Source organism: Neofelis nebulosa, chromosome 11 (genome assembly GCF_028018385.1).
Source record: "Neofelis nebulosa isolate mNeoNeb1 chromosome 11, mNeoNeb1.pri, whole genome shotgun sequence".
Taxonomy (NCBI): Eukaryota; Metazoa; Chordata; class Mammalia; order Carnivora; family Felidae; genus Neofelis; species Neofelis nebulosa.
In genome coordinates this window covers 85,778,027-85,798,551 of record NC_080792.1, presented here as the reverse complement: position 1 = coordinate 85,798,551, position 20,525 = coordinate 85,778,027, and the positions used below count along the sequence as shown (strand labels likewise).

Sequence of the window (20,525 nt, the reverse complement as noted above, 5' to 3'; positions counted from 1 at the left end):
GACCTGAGCCAAAATCAGGAGTTGGACCCTTAACCGACTGAGCCACCCAGGCATCCATTTCGTAACTTTAATTGGAAATGAACTCAGGGTTGTCATGCCATGTGGGCACTCATGAAGCCATTCAAGAGAACAAAGGTCACCCTCAGATGCTCATGTGACGTCCTTCCGTTGTCCTTCCTCTGCTGTTTGCCATTTATATAAGAGGACAGTGTTGGAGAGAATTCTTCTCCGCCAAGACTGCAAATGGCCGGTGAGTGGAGGCTGGTCACAGACATTTCCTTCCTACAGTGGTTCCCCACTCACCTTCCCTGTTCCCTCACCCAGTGTATTTTAAAGAATTTGATTTCATTGCCAACATATAAAAACTGCAAAATTCACATCAATGTCTGCATTACCGGTTTTTGAAATAATGCAGCAATGAGTGGCAGGGCTCAGTGATTGTCTGATGGAACATGAGGTGCCCGGGCCCACTTTCCTTCTATTTCCCCCATTTACGTCATCTGTCTGACCCCTGAGAGCATTTAAGTCTGCAGTATCATTTCCCGTCCAACATTTTATGATAAAAGAATTTCAAATACATGGGTGGCTGAACTACTTACACAGTGAATGCCCGTACGCCCACCACCTGGGTTCTCCCATTACCATTTTGCTAAATTTGCTCTTATGTACGTTTCTACCTATCTATTCATCCAGAAACTTATCTTAGGATTTGATTATTTCAAATTAAGTTGCAAACATCAGTCTGTTTTATCCCTGAACGCTTAAGCAGCCATATCATTAATGAAGTTCAATATTTATTTAGAATTTGAGGTAAATTTACACATGGTAAAATGTAAAACTCTAAAATTTACCATTCTGTGAGTTTTGCCAAAATGCAACCCCCCCCTTTAAAAAAACGTTTTTTCATGTTTATTTATTTTTGAGAGAGACAGACACACACAGAGCACAAGCAGGGGAGAGGCAGAGAGAGAGACACACACAGAATCCGAAGCAGACTCCAGGCTCCGAGCTGTTAGCACAGAGCCCCTGATGCGGGGCTCAAACTCATGGACCGTGAGATCATGACCTGAGCCGAAGTCGAATGCTTAACTGAGCCACCCAGGCGCCCCAAAATGCAACCCCTTTTCAACCTTTCTGCAACTAGGAAGTCATGATGTTTGATTTTGCAATGTCATTCACTTCCATACCACCTTTTACCTCCAAAGTTACAAAAATGGCCCATATTTGGGTTTTACAGTGAAGTATGGTAAAATTAATCTTATTTTCATGGTTAGTTGCTGCCCCTCAAAATAATGAAAACACCCCGCACGTCACGTGTTTAGAAGACTAAGCTATACCCTACTGTCCACTCTGCAAGCCCTCTTCCAATGACTGCAACCTGACAAGAGGCCACCAGCGTGCAAGCCCCTCCCTTTGGCACTGAGCCAGCTGGCCCAGGCCCGATCCTGGGGGTGGGGGAGGGAGGCCTTACCCAGCAGCTCCACCACTTGTAGGAGGACAGATGTTGGGATGGTGTCGGGCTCATCTTCGGATCTCCCTTCGCTATCCTCTAATCTCCAGGACAGCAGCTGCTCCGCGAAGGCCATGGCCAGAGGGAACTCCAGAGGCAAAGAATGCAATACCAGCACGGCTCCGGGCGGTGGAGACACCCCTGGAAGAGGGGCCAAGGAGAAAGGCTCATAATTGGCAGCACTGAAGCCAAAATAAACCTAAGAAAAGGACCCACCAGGTGTGCGTGGAAGAACAGGGCCGGAAAGCCCACCTGCTCATCTGTTGGAGGGGAAAGGAAACGTAACCACCCCCCCCACCCCATTCCAGACCGTCAGCTGCAGGTGCAGGAGGAGCCAGAGGCCATCCCTCCGAGGAGTCCATTTGTTGGTACAACAACGGGACAAAGGGCAGCAACGAGAACAGGGAAGGAGACACTCCCCAGCTGGTTAGATACCCACCAGCCGAACGACCCAGCATGGAAATACTAAGTCAGACTCTAACGGTGCTTCATTAGAACATTCCCATCTTGGTAAAGAAATAATCAGCCGTTTGGTGTGGCTGCAATCCTGTGAGACCATTAAGCTTATAATTAAGTTACAGAGCGGACCAGCTAGGGGTGCCCCAGACTAGCACTACCAGGGCCTTGGGCTTTGATATTCTCTTATTACCCTATGTCACTGCCGTGGCCTGAATCTGGCCCGAGACGCAACAGTGAGAGGAAAAAGGCCCTGAGGTCTGATCCCCCACTTGTATCCTGCACCGTACCCCAAGGCCCGCTACAAGTCCTGACCAGACAGAAGTCAGGGCACCAGGGGCCTGGAGATCTCTGGACAAGTTCAGAAGGAACCATAGTGACTGGCCTGCACTTAGCGGTGAATGTTTATATAGTGATCACTGGGGAATGAGAAGACAGAGAACTTCTGTTTTATAATTATAAAGTTTAAAAAACAGCTAGTATAGGCAAAACGCTATGAAAAAATCGGTTCTAATAAAATGAGATCATAAAGTTGTTTAGCAATAACCAAATCACTTAGGTAGTCTCCTTTTGTTTCATTCCATAGCGACACAAGGACAGGGGCTGTGGAAAAGCCGAAGGCCCCGCCCCAACCCCCCTGCCTTTTTTTTTTTTTTTTTTTTTTTTTTTGAGAGAGAGAGAGAGCGAGCAGGGGAGGGAGCAGAGAGAGAGAGAGAGAGAGAGAGAGAGAATCTTCAGCAGACTCCACTCTCAGCACAGAGCCTGATGTGAGGCCCGATCCCACGACCCTGGTATCACAACCTGAGCCAAAATCAACAGTTGGATGCTCAATCAACTGAGCCAGCTGGGCACCCCTCTAATACATTTCATCGTGTCTAACAAACACACGTCCGTCTTTCCTTATCAAACGTGATGAGGAAGTGAGGTGGAAGTCTGTGACCAGGTCGTCCTTTCCTCTGTGTGTCTGCTCCGGACAGTCAGCTGGCCCCAGGGCACAGGTTTAGCCTCACCTCAACCTAAAACCATGCAGGCTTAGCAAAGAATGCTGGGGAGACAACACCAACTAGGCCTCCCACCAGGCGGTTCACCGCTTAGACTGGGGGGCGGGGAGCAGACGCTCACTGTGGCCTGAACCCCAGGGGAGCCACTCGCACCGGAGAGAATTTGGTTTCACGGAGAACTTGAGAAAGGCAGCTGGGAGTATTGTAGCTAAATCACAAGGCTGCTCTGTTCCCGTCACTCTAAAGAGCACCCACTGGCGATAAGAAAGGAACTGTCCACTGACGTCCAGGCAGCAGGTGCAGGTCCTCCCTGGGCAGGAAGGGCGCTCCCTTCACCTCCTGTCCCTAAAATACACTATCCCAAGCACTTCTGCTCTTTACGGACTGGGCACTGGAACACAGCAAGGTACAAAATCCTTTCTATCTTCAAAGAGAAAGAGAGCAGAGAGTAACCTCAAGCTGTTCTGATCACCAAGAGCTAATTCAGAGACCTACCCAGTTTGATGTGGACCTTGTCCGTGGACAGGATCACAGAGGGGTACTGGTTGGCGGTAGGCGGCGGCGTGAGGCCGGTGTTGGCCGGAGATGCATCCCTCGGATAACACACGGCCTCGATCAGGTTTAGCTGGCCGTTCCGCTTGACTTTGTGGCCAAGCCCGTAGACGAGCACCCGTGCCCATGGCGCCTTGTACAGGGAGGAGCTGAGGAGTGGAGGAGAGGAAGGGAGGAGAGTCAGCGGGGTCCGGGCGTACGCGCCAGGGATGGGGAGCGGACTCGGCCCCAGAAGGAGGGTCGGGATCGGGCATTTGTGAGTCATTCCCACCATTAAAATTTTTTTTTAATGTTTATTTATTTTTGAGAGAAAGAGAGACAGAGGTGTGAGTGGGGGAGGGGCAGAGAGAGGGAGACACAATCCGAAGAAGGCTCCGGGCTCCGAGCTGTCAGCACAGGGCCCGACGTGGGGCTCAAACCCACAAACCGTGAGGTCATGACCTGAGCCAAAGTCGGATGCTTAACCGACTGAGCCACCCGGGTGCCCCCATTCCCACCATATTTTAGAAGGTCGTTCTTTATAAAGACTAATTTCCAAAACACAGAAATATGGAAAGAACTATAGCTTATTTTCAAATATAGTATGCATTAAACAATAAAACAATCTGAGTTTTTCTTCTGTCCATTTCACCAGAATCCATTTTTCTCTTCTCTCCCGTCACCTCTCCCGGAGAAGGGGCAACTTACTCTTTGCGGAATCCAGACTGACTTTCTTTGCACGACACCACGACGAAAGCCGCCCCGGGGAAGTTAACGTCCATGTTGACTTTGGACTCTGAGATGGGGAACTCTTCGGAGGGGAACTGCTCCGGGGCTGTCTGCAGAGACATTTAATCAGGAAAGGCACAGGGTACCCACAGGGGAACATTTCACCTCCCAACTCCCAGGCAAGGGGCAGGACCAACGCATGCGTGGTCACAGGCTCAGGAGGACCAGAAAGCCACCTGGGGCAAAGGCCAATGCAGATGGGACCAGGCGGGAAAGCCTCGAGGAAAAGGAGACTGGTTCGGAAGGCGGGGGCGGTTGGGGAAGCGAGAGGGTCATTCTCAGCAAACCCAGAAGCCTTCCAATGAAAGGTGACAACCCCGGTTCAGGGAGAGTTGAGTGTCAGGCTGGTACCTGCAGGAAAGAGCAGAGCTGTTTCGTCAGCTCCAACAGGCTCTCCTCGCCCTGGTGCAGGGTCCGGGTGATGGCCACGCTGAGCCACTCTCTCACTATGTGGGAGCTGCCCTGGTAGAAGAGGTCTGTGGCCGAGCAGTTCTGGGAGCGCACGCAGTGCTGCAGGGACTGTGCCAGGAGGATGGAGCTGGAGCTGATGGTGCCATCTGGGGCCAGGAAAGAAGACCTAAGTGCACCAGAACCACAGCGGCCCATGGCTCCCCGGGAGAGCCTGGGAACCGGCCAGCAACCCGTCCAGATAGCCAGGCCGGGACAGCTCGGACCCGGCACCTCGGCTAAGATGTTGCCGATCAGATCCCGCAGGCCGGCGGGCCGGCGGGGGATTTCACGTCAGTGGTCTATGTTTTTGCTTTCTTTTAAGCAACAAAACCGATTCCTAAAATAAAATCTTAAGTGGAGACCCAAGTCTATTAAACACAAGTAGAGCAGCTTCGATGCAGGGGTTCCCATAGCCTGACCTACTGGCGTGCCCTGGCCCGTCCTGGAGGCCCCGAGGAGCCGCTAAGGGAGTCTGTAGGGCGCGCGTCAGGCCATTAGGGCAGAGCTTCTTCCGCATACATTTTAAAGCTTTCTGGGTATGTTTCAGAACCTCTGAATTCTTGGGGTAGGCCAGGGGACCCCAGCACACACACATGGCCGGGACCCCACAGCTGGGAGGTGCCATCAGGCCTCGGGTGCCATCCGCCCTCTCACGCCTTGCTCCTATCTCAGATGCCGGGAGGTCGAGGGGAGCAGGTGGAGGCTGAGGTGCCGGGACAGATGCAGGGGCTCCTCGGTCTTGGACTGGGCTAAGCGGATCCATCGCTTAGCGTTCACCGGGGGAACCAACACACAGCATCGGGACTGGCCAAGGGCCCTAAGGCCAGCAGATACACACAACCTGGCCCGTCAAAATGGCTCCACCGGAAGTCACAACAAACCACTCGGGTGTGCCGTGCAGGAGCTCGGTAACAGGAGCATTTTCCTTTTTGGATAATGCCAGAGAGAACGTCTGCGGCAATGGTGCAGTGACAGGATTTCCTAAATAATGCTAAATTTTCCTTGATCCACAGTTTGTTTGGGAAGCTCTATGAATGCTTAATATAGCAAGGACTCAATACATCATGTAGCACACTTGCACGTTTCAGAGTGAGAAAACACTGCCAAGGTCACCGGGACTCTTCAGGGCCGCTTACCTCCACGAGTCCGAAGGCACCGTGCCACGCGGCAGGTGAGTACCTCACCACCACGGCTCCTGCCTGGGGCCGGGCTCACCCTCGGGGCTGTTTCCCCCCCTGGGCTGACTGCGCCAGTGGCAGCCGCAAAGCCGAGGCTCACCTGGGAGGGGAGGGGCCAGGAGCTGATTGGACAACAGCTGCAGATGCTCCAGCGTGATGTCCCGGATGGCAGGGATGTGGAAGAGGCGGGTGAACAAGTGTGGCAGCTTGGGGGCGAAGATGTTGAGCAGGGCCATGCGGCAGTACAGCCTGGCCAGCGCGGCCTCGCACCGGAGCAGCTCTCTGTGGGGGAAGCAGGGAGAGGCGCTGGGTGCCGGTGCCCCGGCCCCTGCACGGGCTGGGCCACAGCCCTCTCCTCTGGCTCTGTGTTCTGTAGGCCAGGTCAGTCCCTGGGGTCTTAAATAAAAAGCCACGTTAAAGTATGTTTGGATTTTCTCTACTCAGAAATCACCGCGGAAAAAGCAATGAAGATATAGGTCCCCACAGAAACTTATGTCCACATCAGCATTATCCTTAGCAGCCAAAACGTGGAAACAACCCCACTGTCCATCAGGTGAGGGATGGTAAGTCCACACAGTGGAATACTGCTCAGCAGTAAGTGGATGCAATACTTCGTGCTTCGACGTGGATGAACCTTGAAGACATTCTGCCAAGAAGAAAAAAGGGCAGACACAAACGGCTGCATATTATGTGATTCCGTTTCTACAGATTGTCCAGAATCAAGAAAATCCACTGAAATGGAACCGAGCTGAGCTAGAGGAGAGCATGGGTACAGGCCTCCTTCCTAGGGTTATGAGAAGGTTCTAAGATCGATGGCGGTGGTGGCCGCACACCTCTGTCTCTATACTAAATACCACTGCCTCGTATACTTTAAACGCGTGAGTTATCTGGAACGTGAACTGCAGCTCACTAAAGCGGTTCAAAAATATCCACTGCGAACGTTTTTTGTGTCATCAGTTTATGAAGTGATTGCCATTCACCTTGAATAACAGCTGATTAGTGACTAAGCAGGTCTCATTTAGAATTCCATCTCTTGGCAAATAATCTAATACTAAGCGTAGGGGAGCCTCCCTGTGTTTCTTTAGCTAGTCGCCATTATTAAAAAGTCTCCTGGTATTAAGCACTAAGCTAAAAAAGCAAGTTAGAAGCAGCCCTACTGTTTCTAGGAAGTGTCGGTTTAAAACCCACTTGGAGGCATCAGGGCTCATTCTGTGTCGCCCGCTGAGCTGAACTAAATTTAACACTGGTCTGTCCTAACTCAGATTTGGGCACAACGGCAATTAATGAAGCCACGTAATACCTGATGAGTTTGCACGGCTACGAAGATAAACAAGAAGCAGCCAAGATGTGGCATCTGGGTGGTTTCTTTCTCATCCCCACCAGTCTGTAATCAATTCGTGCCAGAGTTTGCCACCGACCACTTCCGCCCGTTTCCACCCTCCTTGCAAGGAGGGTATGTACTCGCACCCCTCAGAAGGGTCAGGGCAGCAAAACAGAGGCCGTCTGAGCAAGCACGCTCCAAGTCCTTACTGACTCCCCAACAGCTTTCTCCTCAGATTTCAGAGGCTGCAGTCGGAATGAGATTTTTCTGGGTCGGCCCGGCGGCCCCTGCTTTGACCCTGCAGACGGTTAACGTCTCTGAAGCCACCACTGAGTCTTCTACCGCTGGTTTTCTAAGTTCTCTCCCTCAAACCCACGCGAGTACTTCACACAGCATACCTGTGATGACAATCCATGCTGGGACCAGAAAGCCAGTCACTTTATTTATTTATTTTTTAACATTTATTTATTTCTGAGAGAGAGAGACAGAGACAGAGACAGAGCATGAGCGGGGGAAGGGGGGCAGAGAGAGAGAGAGGGAGACACAGAACCCAAAGCGGGCTCCAGGCTTGGAGCTGTCAGCACAGGGCCTGATGTGGAGCTCGAACCCATGAACTGTGAGATCGTGACCTGAGCCAAAGTCGGAAGCTTAACCCACTGAGCCACTCAGGCGCCCCCTTCAGTCACTTTACTGATCGAACGAACCCATACAGCATGGTTCATATTTCCCCCAATACCAAGATCACAGCCATAATACTGAGAATAAACATCCTACATCTGTAGCCTGCCTGCAACTCTACAAAGCACTGTGCCTTTTCACTCAGCTGCTAGTCAAAGGTCATTAACTTACATCTTAATTACATCTATCAGAGACATTTGCTAAAAATACAACCGATTAAATAAAGCTTTAAATGCTTTTAATAGCATCATACTGATACTCAAGCATATGTTTTGGGCTCCTTTTCAATAGATATTTTGAGTTTACAACGTGAGCCAGGGCCCACATTCGGCACCGGGGGCTCTAGCAAAGAATCAGTCTCTGCTGTTAAGAACCCCACGTTCTAGGAGGAGGAGACAACCCAAGAAATGAATTTTAAAAACAAGCAAAAACCTCAGGTCCTGGAAGAGAAGTGAAAGGCGGTGCTATGACGACACGTGGCTCCGTGCTTACTTTAGATGGTAAAGCGAACTCTCGCGGCAAGGGGGACGTACTGAGATCTGAATGACAAGAATGAGACAGCCGTGCAAAGTTCTGCGCAAAGCACCCCAGGCCAAGTGAAAAGCACACACGAGGCGCTGCCGACGACGCAAGCGGGTGTGTAGGAGGCACGGGAAGGCCAGCAGCGCTGACGCAAAGTCCGCGGAGAGCGGAGGCTCTGAGGCCCCGGAGGGGTTCGTGAGGCAGGTTAGTGGCGACTTCTCCCCCAAGGGAGGTGGACAGGCACGGAAGGTCTGAACTAGAGGAGAGAGACGAATGGTCTTTGGGTTTTAACCCACACAGCGCGGGCACACGTTTCCTTGGAGATCTCTGCCCGGTGTGAGGCACAAAGCAGGCGCTCAGGAACGAACACCGAGAAATAAGCTGGCGGTTCGCACGGTGTCTGGACTGGCCTTGCTCTTTACAGCTTTCCCACACGCTCGCCATCTCCACCCACCCCTCAAGTGCCCGTGGCACAGGCTGGGTGACACGGGATCCCACGTTTCTTCCCAACTCCTGCACTTTTGCCGTTATTTTATAGCTTCCCTCTCTCAGCTTTGAAGGAAACCTTGTCAACAATGAATGAATGGTACATGTGGTAAAACACAGTAAGCAAATTTCTGTGATCCCCTGGAAAGAAGGGCTCAGTTTTACCTGTGAATTTGAAGGTTGGTATTGTCCAGCGTGACCAGCCCGTTGGTGGCGGTCCTTCGGTAGCCCGCCGGGGGCCTTTCCAGCATGTCAATGGGATACCAGTACCGGACCAGCACACCTTCACTTCGGAGGTAAGTTTCCACCTGCACCAATTCGTTTACCTACAATAGTTAAAGGAAATGTCTATTGGACTCTTTGGACACTGACCTTTCCCCTCCAAGTTTTAAAATACACGTAAGTGTATTATATATAAAACCAAAGTTTTGGGGTGCCTGGGTGGCTTGGCCAGTTAAGCGTCCAACTTCGGCTCAGGTCGTGAGTTCGAGCCCTGCGTCGGGCTCTGTGCTGACAGCTCAGAGCCTGGAGCCTTGCTTGGGATTTTGTGTCTCCCTCGCTCTCTGCCCCTCTCCTGCTTGCACTGTCTCTCTCAATAAACATTGAAAAAAAATTAAAAACAAAAAAAACAAAACCAAAGCTTTGTAGTAATAAATGTTAGTTTCATGTCACTGATTGAGTCTAGAAGTTCAAAGATATATGGTTAGTACTGACTGATAGTGTGTTTAGGTTTTTCATACCAGTTTTAAAATTTTAACTGGCATGTATTCATGAGTTAGAAATGAATTTAGATCATTTTTTTTTTTTTTAGTTTATCTATTTTGAAAGAGAATTCCAAGAAGGCTTCACATTATCAGTGCAGAGCCCAATGTGGGACTCGAACCCACAAACCGTGAGATCATGACCTGAACCAAAATCAAGACTCGGACCCTTAACTGACTGAGCCACCCCAGCACCCCTTTAGCTTTTACTTAAGTAATCTCTATACCCAATGTGGGGCTCGAACTTACAACCCCAAGATGAAGAGCTGCAGCTCCACCAACTGAGGCAGCCAGGCGCCCCATGAGATAGAGATTCAAACACAACAGTGCTATAGTTCAGTAATAATTCAGTACATATTATTTTACGTTCATTGTTCTTAGGTTAGTGATTTTGCAAAAGCAGGGAATCTGATTACTTTTTATTTTCCTGCAATAAAAGAGCTAACTCACGCATATACATTTTGGATTCAAATACAAACATTTTTATTTAGGATTGCTGAAACAAAAAGAAACTACTGGAGAAATAATTATTTTTTTTATTTAAAAAAAATTTTTAATGCTTATTTATTATTGAGAGACAGAGAGAGACAGAGTGTGAGCAGGGGAGGGGCAGAGAGAGAGGGAGACCCAGAATCCGAAGCAGGTTCCAGGCTCTGAGCTGTCAGCACAGAGCCGGACATGGGGCTTGAACTCACGCACTGTGAGATCATGACCTGAGCCGAAGTCAGACGCTCAACCGACTGAGCCACCCAGGCGCCCCCATAACAATTATTATTTTAAGGAAATTTCTATTTTTCTAAATTTTTACTTGTACACATTTCCAGTTGCTAAAAGCCAGTGTCAGTTATGTACCTTCTGATAACTAGGATCAGAAATGTGTATCAGAAGGCAGTATCACCAATGGAATTTCCTACCTTTTTTATTTTTATTTTTATTTTTTTTAATTTTTTTTTCAACGTTTTTTATTTATTTCTGGGACAGAGAGAGACAGAGCATGAATGGGGGAGGGGCAGAGAGAGAGGGAGACACAGAATCGGAAACAGGCTCCAGGCTCCGAGCCATCAGCCCAGAGCCTGACGCGGGGCTCGAACTCACGGACCGCGAGATCGTGACCTGGCTGAAGTCGGACGCTCAACCGACTGCGCCACCCAGGCGCCCCTCCTACCTTTTTTAAACGTTTATCTTTGAGAGAGAGAGAGAGAGAGAGCGAGCACAGGCAGGAGAGGGGCAGAGAGGGAGAGAGCCAGTGTGAGCAGGGAAGGGGCAGAGAGAAAGGGAGACACAGAATCCAAAGCAGGCTCCAGGCTCTGAGCTGTCAGCACAGAGTCTGATGCGGGGCTCCAACTCCTGAGCCATGAAATCATGACCTGAGCCAAAGTCAGATGCTTAACTGCCTGAGCCACCCAGGCACCCCTGGAGATTTCTGAAGTTCACCCTAGTAAACCACCAGTCAGATAGCCTCTCTTAAAAATTTCATGATTCAAAATTAAGTTGAAGTACAATGGAGTCAGTAAAAAATGTAAAATTTTCCATTTCAAAGCATTAGTGGTACCTAATATTACCAGTGTCTGTATCTGTATCTCTATCTAGATAGATTCTAGTTTATGTTCATAGGGACAGATCCTTTTTTTTTTTTTTTTTTCATCACAGCCTCTTAGGCTTAAACTACCGGCATTCATCAGTTTTCTTGCATGGGAAACTTCTCCAGTGTCAGCACGTGCATGCAACCTCAGAAACAGGGTCATCGCTTTCACACAGGACCTTGTTTTCAAAAGAAGGCTTTGGCTTTGCCCTCATGCATCTTCTGTTCCTTCTTCCCCACCCGCGTCCCCCCACCCCTGCCCCATGGATTTAATAGATCCATGTTACATATCGGGAAGCTGAGGCTGAGAGGACCAGTGAGATGACGTGATCAGAATCATAAAACTACTTCTTTGACTTGTGTCTGTAACAGTCACGACAATGACAGATCACCCATTCATCAAGGACAATGGGAGAGTTTTCCCTTGGAACTTGGGCAGGTATAATATAGGGATGGTCTGAACACGGCTGACGGAAAATAATGGCAGAGACAGTGTGGTCTGAAGGTGCTGACAGTGCTGAGTGTTAAGAGCTTATCATCTATCAGCTCTGATCCCCGGATCCGGGCCTTCGAGAAAACCTCGGGCAAACTGCTGGTGTGAGCACTCGGCCTGCTTTCTTCATCCCTAGTTGGGGAGTAATCCATCTACGTGACCGCTTTTTAAGGCACCTGGAGTCTGGACACGAAAGTCTCCGTGTATTCGAAAGGCTGTTTTACTCACTGAATCAACATCTAACACGACTCCATGAAGCCCAAAGGTTTTCAGCATCCCTCGGATGGCGAACTTGGGCAGAGCAGTTCCCACAGTACTGCTGGCTACGTTGTTGCTGTCTGGAGAGCGGGTCACCACCGTGAGACCTGAGGAAGGCAGAGGAAGAAGTTTCTTCAGAAGCAAATAACATTGTCATCTTGGGATCCTGTATTTTAGGGCCTAAGACAGCGCTACAGCATCCAACAATACCTCGGTTTAGTTGCAACTAAAAAAGGTACAAAGCTCGGTCTGAAAAATTACACAACTAAATGCTGTAAGAGCTCTCATAATAAAAAGCAAAGAAGCCGACCAAAAAATCGGCAAAGGATTTGAATAAACCTTCCTCTAAGGAAAAGTGAAAGATACGCATGGAAAGATTTTCCATTAGAATTAGGGAAACAGAAGTCAGAGCAACAATGAGGTACCACTCCACATCCACTAGGATGGCTGTAATTAAAAAAAAAAAAATAGACAATAGTAAGTGTTGGCAAGATGTGAAGAGATTGGAACCCTTACACATTTCTGGTGGGAATGTAAAATGCTGCAGTCACTTTGGAAAACCATCCAGAAGGTCCTCAAAAAGTTCAACTTATTCTATGACCCAGCAATCCCACTCCCACATATGTACCCAAGGAAAATGAAAACATAGGTCTGGAAAAAAAACCAAAAACCAAAAAAACAAAAAACCTGAACACCAAGGTTCACAGTAGCATTCATTACTCATAAAAGCCAAAAGTTAGAAACAACCCAGGTGTCCAACATTTGATGAACGATTTTAAAAAATGGGGTACTATCCATACAATGGAATATCATTTTGCCATAAAAAGGAATAAAGTACTAATGCATGCTACAACATGGATGAATCTTGAACAACTGTGCTATATGAAAGAGGCCAGATACAAAAGACCACATGCTGTAGGACTCCATTTATAGGAAATGTCCAGAAGAGGTAAATCTAGAGAGACAGAAAGTAAATTAATGGGGCTCAGGGGAAGGAGACGTGGGAAATGGTGGAGGACAGGACTTCTTTCTGGAGGATGAAAATGTTGTGGGATTAGAGGTAATGGTTTGGTGGTTGTACAACTTTGTGAGTATATTAAAAACTGAGTACTGTAGAAGGGTGAGCTTTATGGTATGTGAATTATACCTAAAAAAGAGAAAGAAAGAAAAGCAAATATACACTTCTGCCCCTGTGCCTGATACTCTGATATTTTTATGAAGGGCTAATAATGAGTGGTTTCAATTTTTGTCTGTGCTTTTCTGGATTTTCATTTCCTCAAAATCTGCAACAGATGTCTAATCAAAGGAACAAACACATTCTGTTAAAATTCTAAAAAGCACAGGGCAACTACACATTCCTGGTTAATTAGCTCAGCAGCCATGATCTAACCAGGCCTACCTGGAACCCTCCACCCACGCCCCATATCCCCCTCTGCATAAGTGTGCCATCTGACTGCACATGCCGGTGAGTTTGGGACATGTACAGGAGGCCAGCTGAGGCCGAGTGAAAACCCAACTTCTCATTCCACACACAGTTTCGTAGATGAAGTAAGAGGGAAAGCAAAACCTTTTCGAACTTTATCAATCGTGAACTTGTTTGCTTCGTCTTTAATGTCTTCGATGGTGGGAAGATACAGGTCTCTTGGGATGCCACCGTTCTCTTCGTACAGGAATTCGACCGTCTGCCGGGCAATGTCCACCATGCCTAAAAAATATTAACCACACTGGAAACTCTCCAAAGAGGACCCGGTCTTCAGATCAACCATGACACGGACTGATACCGAGAGAATCTCCCCAACGCCGTCTGTGGGGGTACACAGTCTTTTGAGGAAGGTGACTGTGCAGGGTCTAGCAAGTTTAAAACACTCCCTGTCCTGCCTGTAGGAACCTCTCAAATCTCTCCCACAGAAACACAAGCACGAGTGTGTAAAGATACAAGAACACCTCCTGCTGCACTGCTGGGAAATCCCAAAGTAGGAATAACAAGATCATTTATCAGTACAGAGCGGTTAAAAGTGATCGGACACAAAGGGCATGGCTGCACGATGACCTAAGAACTAAGTACAGGACAAACGGACAGTAAGAAGGAAGTGAGGAAAAGGTTTCTTTCTTACTTTATTCATTTTTATACTGTGTGTGATTTTTACTACAGCAAACACGTGTTGCTTACAAAAGAGTTACATCAGCTTCTACTCAGTACCGGAGGTCGCCCTGCTCTTCCTTCCCAGAGGGAGAACACATCATTATGTTCAGCACAAACAGCCACTGTTAATTAATACACCCAGCCCACAAGTCTCCAAAGCCCTGGTGAGATGGCACCACGGGGAGCACAGAGAGGCGGGTACAGTGTCTCTGTCTGCTGTTGCCGCCGTAGCCCGCACGCGGCTCAGGAAGTGTGGGTACAGACACGGGTGTGGACACATCTGCCTTCGCACAAGGCTTATTTCCATCACACTCGCCTCCTACTCCTTTATTTGCCAGCCTTGCTGTAGGGAAAAGGCACAGCAATTTTCTGAGCACAGTTGAGGAGGCTGCAATTAGAGAAGGATGCTGAGAGAAAGAATTGTCACAAGAAGCCAGAAATGTGGCCTGATACTGGAAGACTGTGGAAGAATAATCTTGGCAACATTTTCCAAAGGGAAGGGGGAGAGAAGAAAAGAAATCCTCTGCTATCTACTAAGCAGGAGTCCGGGAACACGGGGAGAATGCCGAGCTCAATCACGCTCGGTGCGGGGGTCGTTTCGCTAACCTTCCTTGGGGACCTGACAACAGGAGGCTGATTCACCGCACAGAGGTGGTCCTTCGGGGACCACGAGCCACCCGCACCCCTCCTTTTCACTTCTGCCACTGCTACACTGAAGGAGGGTATGTTCAAAAGGTAAATCTTTTATGTTTGGATTAATATAGTTCATACGACTAGTCATGGCCACACGGATGGAACCCGAGAGAACACCTTGGCTCAGGAGCCAGAGGTACTTCTGGGGGAGCCATCAGTCTGCCTCTGGTCCAGAGGCCGCCTTTGGATGGTCACATTTTCTGCTGTGCTGTCTATACTTGCCCCTAACCGAACTGGGAGCGGAGGAGGAGGAGGCACACTCGGCCACAGACACCAAGGATGACTCCGGCACCAAAGGGCGAAAGAAAAGGTACCCAAGTTGAAGCAGAACCTCGTCAAGATAAAGGCACAGCAACCAATGATCATACACAAGAGCTTTCCATTTGCATACTGTGAATTCTTTCCCCCTTTCTTACTCTCCCAACAGCAGGAAGTATCAGCCCCACCCCCGCCAAACGGCGCTTCACGTCTTTCACGGTAAGCCTGCTGGTGGCGAGTTAGCTCCAGATCTCCGCTTAAACACCAGGTAGAGAAGCCACGCTGCATCGGGCTGCCCTACCTACACATGCTGGGGCCTCCTGATCTACCGCCCAGCCCTGACCGCATGTCGTCTGCTGCTGCCTCCTGGGATATACGCGGTGAGAGAGGGGACCCTCTCCGTCTTGTTCCCAGAGGCTCTCTTGATTCCCCAGCCAGGGACCCGATGCCTGGGAGTCGCTTGCTGAATGTTGGGATGGGTAAGTGATGAATTAATGGCCGAATAAAAGCCACTAGAATAAAGCCCTCCCACCTCTGAATGGCTGCACACGTGCTTCAAGGTGGGCAGCGACGAAATCTGGCATCGAGCTGTCTGAGCAGAAGATCTGTTCTGCACTCTGGCAGAACACAAAAGGGCATTTCGCTCAGATGTTGAGAATGAATGGGGAAGAAAAACTCTCTTCTTATCTCTGGGATCTACTACATCGCATTACGTGGCTCCTTTGCTCACCACCTCCCAAGAGCTTCTGTCTCACACAGAATAAAATCCACAGTCCTCATGCACACCCAACGCTTGTCCCTGCCCCTCCCTCGTGCTTTCCTCTTCGGCCACACCTGCTGCCTGGCCTTTTTGCTGGTCCCCCAATCACCCAAGCTCACCCCCACTGAGCGTCTTTCCTAATGTTGCTCCCTCTGCCTGAAACTCTTGACGGAAGAGGAGAATACTATCTGCCCTGGAATTGGGTCGGCAGCAATCCCACCAGGTCACAGGAGGTATGGCTAAGGTTATGTTTAAACAAGATCTTAGCTTTGGGGATAGAAAGCATTAAGGAAATAAGTAAATAAAAACAAAGCCACAGCTGTACACATAACTGATTAGTCCTGGTGCCAATATGGGAAAAAAGAAATCACTGGAAATCTGGGACTCAGCATATAAACTGGCCAAAAAATAAAGGTCTTGGTTGGGGTGGGGGTGGGGGTGGGGGGTGGGTATCTTTATTGGGTCCTAGTCTCAGAACAAGTTGAAAAAGGAGCAAAGCTGCTCACATAGGACAAAAATGAAACTTCTTACATTCCCCCCCCCCCCCCCGCCCCGGGACCTCCATGTTGGGGGAAAAAAACAGGTATTTCACAAGATGAGGAAAACTGAAGAGAAATTAGCTACCTGTACTCAAGACTCACTGTCTGGGGTCAAGCTCTGCCTTATTCTTTGCTGGATGAACTGTGCCAGCGGGAGAAAAATGCCCATTGCCACCATCACGGTGGCATCTGGAACCATATGAACCGAATGCTTCCTATGTTCTGGACGTGGCTTTTGGAGGAGCTTTATCTGTATAAGGCAGTTAAGTCTTATACACAGATGAGGTGGTTACCATCACTGGTTCCCTTTCAAAGGTGAGGAAAGCTCAGAAAGGTGAAGTAGCTTTGCTAAGGTCGTAGGGACAGTAAATGGCATAGCTGCGCCTGGAGAGCCCACATCATTTGGCCATCAACTTCCCGGTATGACCATTTCACTTCCATTTCAGCGGCCTATCGACACCCCCATGTACAGAGTTACGTGGACAAGCAAAGAAAAGCCTGGCAAGGAAAGCCGGCGACCGCAGAGTTCAGTAAAGGCACGGGTAGAGGACCCGGTTAGGTCTGGCCTGACTTCAGGCGAGCCCCCCTTTCCTGGTTTACATCTACTTTCATCTAAGCACGTCTCTTCAAGTCACGAAGTGGCTCCCGAGGAAAGCGTAAAGCACCAGACCTAGTTGCAAGGCACCCTTTATCTGGTCCAGGCCCGACTTCCGCTCCGCCTCATTGCGGAAGCGTCTTCGGATAGTAGGAAACACCTTGGTCTCCCAGGCTTTCACCAGCAGGGCGTAGTGGTCCTCCTGGAAGGAGAAGGCAAACGCATCAACAGAAGAGGAGTAGCTCGGGTGGGCGCCAGCCCCCTCCCGGACGCACAGCTCTCACCCAACTCTGAGGCCAGTCGCAGAAACACCCCCTCAGATGCCAGGGGAGAAAACAGCCGGACTGCATGCGGCAAGCCCTTCCCTTCCCTCTAAAGCCTAATGAGCACCACGCGATCCCCGACCTCACTGCGGCATCAAGGTACCTCATTTCTCCCACACCCAGAGGAGTACTGGGCAAACGAGCCCAAAAGGCTTCGCTACCGATACATGGTTTGCAAGGTGAATGCTCCAGAGCCACTGCTCAAACACAGGGACGCAGCGGGAAGTGTAACCGCTCCGGCCTTGTACCCTCACATCAAAATCGTTCCCGGCGGGCCTGTCCTGGTCAAGGGCCACGGGCCTCGCACCTGTGGGACGTCGTCATCGTCCTCATCATCACTTTCGTCATCCGCAATGGGAGGCGGGTGGGGGTCTGGGCCAGAGGTGATGAAATTCTCATAGCTGAGTTCTACTTTATAATGACAGGAAGTGTCACTATCGTATTCTGTAACAGAGCACAGTGACAGTGAATTCTGAGGAAGAGCAGGCTGGAAAAATCACGAACTTCTGCCCCTCAGACAAACCACAGTATCTTCATTTGCATGAAGGACTCGCAGCACTGGGGAGGGATTTCGAAACACAAAGCCAAGGAATAACAAATCATGTACCGTTATCCTGAATCCTAAGATCGTTTTTATGGGTATAATTCATTCAATTCGGAGAAGAATTTGGAAAGTTCTTCGTCATGAGAAAGAAGTAAACAGTCTTAAAAGCAGTTTGCAAACCCGTATCCCAAGGGCCAGATACAGTCTGCAGATACCGTTAGTTCAGGAAGCTCGGTTTTATTTGATTATGAAGTTTTTCAAATAATCAGGAAAGTTTTTTAGTGTACATCTAATACCCACCACATAGATTCCACAATTAGTGTTTTATTAGTCTTTGATGGCCTCAGTTTTAAAACAAAAGATAAAAGATTTCAAATAAAATTCTGAGGTTTTTTAATGTTTATTTTTGAGAGAGAGAAAGAGAGAGGAAAGAGAGGAGGAGGGGCGGGGGGGGGGGGGGGGGACAAAGGATGGAAAGTGGGCTTGTACCGACAGCAGAGAGCCAGATGCGGGGATCGAACTCAAACTGTGAGATCATGACCTGAGTCAAAGTCAGACAACTAACCGAGCCACCCAGGCACCCCTAAAATTCTAGGGTTTTTAGCTGTCTTACAAAAAGTGGACAATCTTTCAGGCTTGCGTTTCCAGGTGGCAATATTCTGCCAGCACTGAGTCATGGCAGGCTTCCCGTATGTGGGAATGTGCTTTCTAGTCTCCCATGCTGCTTCTGCTCCCCATTTTATATCACTGGGCCCATCGCCCCATATCCGACGGGCACCAGAGCTTGCCCAAGTGAGAATTTATGAATTAGCAGCATCTGTACTCCCAGGAAGCAGTGGGGCCCTGGGAGGAGACGGCTTACGTTGCTGAGCAGTGGCCACAGCAGCAATGCGGCACGGCGGCCCGTGAGTGCCTGGGTCTGACGCAATACTGGTGCCAGCGTCGTTGTCACTGTCAGATGCCATGGCAAAGGGCAGGGCCTCAAAGTTCGCGCTGATCTCTTCTGCCAGATCGGTGCACAGGTCTGCGGCGTTGCGGTGGGCCTGCCCTTCCGCGTAGGCGAATGGGCGGGAGCCAAAGTTAGCGCGAGTCTTGGTGTTCTGGGAAGGAGGTCAAATAAAGGATTTGAAAGGAGCTAGGGTTGTTGATTTATTTTGTGTATTTAACACTCCAAGGTGAAGGTCATCAGAAGAATGGCCCCGGCTCTGGGAGAGCATGTGGGGTGAGGCAGAGGGGCCGGCGTGACCACGTGCACTGGAGCGGAGACCAAGCTCTGCCCAGGCCGGTGCGCCCGCCCTCCCACACCTCACTCTCCCACTCGTTGCTACTCAGACAGCGACCTTTCCTGTTCCCAGCACTGTTCCCTTCCGTCTGATGCCACCGCACAAGCTGCTCCCTTCACTGGGGACATTGTTTCCCTCCAACTTTGCCAAGTTAAGACCAGTTAATAGCCTACACCTGGCTCAGGCATTGCTTCTTCAGGGTCACATTTGCTCCCTAAGTCTACGATCTGCAATCGTACTGTGATGGTTAATTGAATCGTCAGCTTGACTGGCCGCGGGGTGCCAGACTCAACATTATTATGGGGGGTGTCTGGGAGGGTGCCTCTGGATGAGATCAGCAACTGAATGGTGGATTCCGTCAAGGAGATTGCCCTCCCCGGTGTGATGGAGCACGGCCCAAATTACTAAGGAGAACTTGTTTTCCTTCCCAGTAAGATAACCTGCCTTCTTCTGAATGTGAACCACAGGCCACATGCCACCAGAGACGTCTTCGAGATACGGGGACAGGCGCTGCCCGCAGTATGTGAAGTACACCCGGCCCTTGGCTGGCTGCCCCGGAGGAGGTGGCGTCCCCTCGGTTCTCTCCCAGCCAATTCCTGCCACATCACCTATGGCAGAGAACAGGAAGGAAACATCTTGTTTTCCCTTTTACTGATTATAAATAAAGGGTGATCAGGCCACATTATCTCGGACTAGCTTTGTTTATGCCATTAGTTACAACTGAAAAAGGCATGGAGTTACATATTGTACTTACTATAAAGTAACACAACAGAAATAATTTTAAAAGGAAAAATCAAAACTATCAGAAGAAAATAACTAGTGTCTAAATCAATTCCCACAATTACATATTAAATTTAGCCTTTATTTTCCTGGTAGCCAAGACAAAAAGGGAAAGCATTTGGTACGATTTTTTTTTTTTTTTTTAAACAGAGGAATGTAAGTTTTCTTCTACTGACACATAGAGAATTACTTATGGCATAAAGTGAATTTGTGAAAGATTTAGATATGGTCTTAAAAATATAAACAGACGCTTAACCTAGTGAGCCACCCAGGCACCCAGTTGAGATTCTGTTGTAAAAAAGTGAATTCTCGATTCCTACCCAGACATATTTCTCTGAGAAGGTAGCATGTTTACATGAGGTCCACGTCCAAAAGTTCTCAACAACTAAAATGGGACCCAACAAAACAAATGAAAGTGACAAATAAAAATCCTGACTATCTATGGCTCCCATATTCTCCCCAAACCCTCCTTTGTGCTTAAAACACTTAAGTACTCAGTTGAAATGTCAGAGGTCTGCTCCAGAAAGAGACAAGTAACTGCCCGGAAGTTATCTCCAAGTCGTAACTTGACCATACCCGAAAATGCTACGC

The 20,525-nt window shown here is 49.1% G+C and overlaps 1 protein-coding gene across 6 annotated transcripts in view; it reads right to left on the bottom strand.

Annotated features, from left to right (window-relative positions):
- Positions 1–20,525, bottom strand: part of HECTD4 (HECT domain E3 ubiquitin protein ligase 4) — a 195,351-nt gene that overhangs the window by 22,580 nt on the left and 152,246 nt on the right. For all 6 annotated transcript variants that reach the window (XM_058691661.1, XM_058691662.1, XM_058691664.1 and 3 more), the window contains 12 exons: positions 19,599–19,762; positions 18,734–18,971; positions 17,635–17,771; positions 17,080–17,206; positions 13,584–13,721; positions 11,987–12,123; positions 9,088–9,248; positions 6,016–6,197; positions 4,639–4,844; positions 4,207–4,337; positions 3,463–3,668; positions 1,472–1,651 (listed from right to left, as the gene is read on the bottom strand). In XM_058691661.1, coding sequence (XP_058547644.1) covers positions 1,472–1,651; positions 3,463–3,668; positions 4,207–4,337; positions 4,639–4,844; positions 6,016–6,197; positions 9,088–9,248; positions 11,987–12,123; positions 13,584–13,721; positions 17,080–17,206; positions 17,635–17,771; positions 18,734–18,971; positions 19,599–19,762 — 2,007 coding nt within the window. The remainder of the gene's footprint in view (positions 1–1,471; positions 1,652–3,462; positions 3,669–4,206; positions 4,338–4,638; positions 4,845–6,015; positions 6,198–9,087; positions 9,249–11,986; positions 12,124–13,583; positions 13,722–17,079; positions 17,207–17,634; positions 17,772–18,733; positions 18,972–19,598; positions 19,763–20,525) is intronic.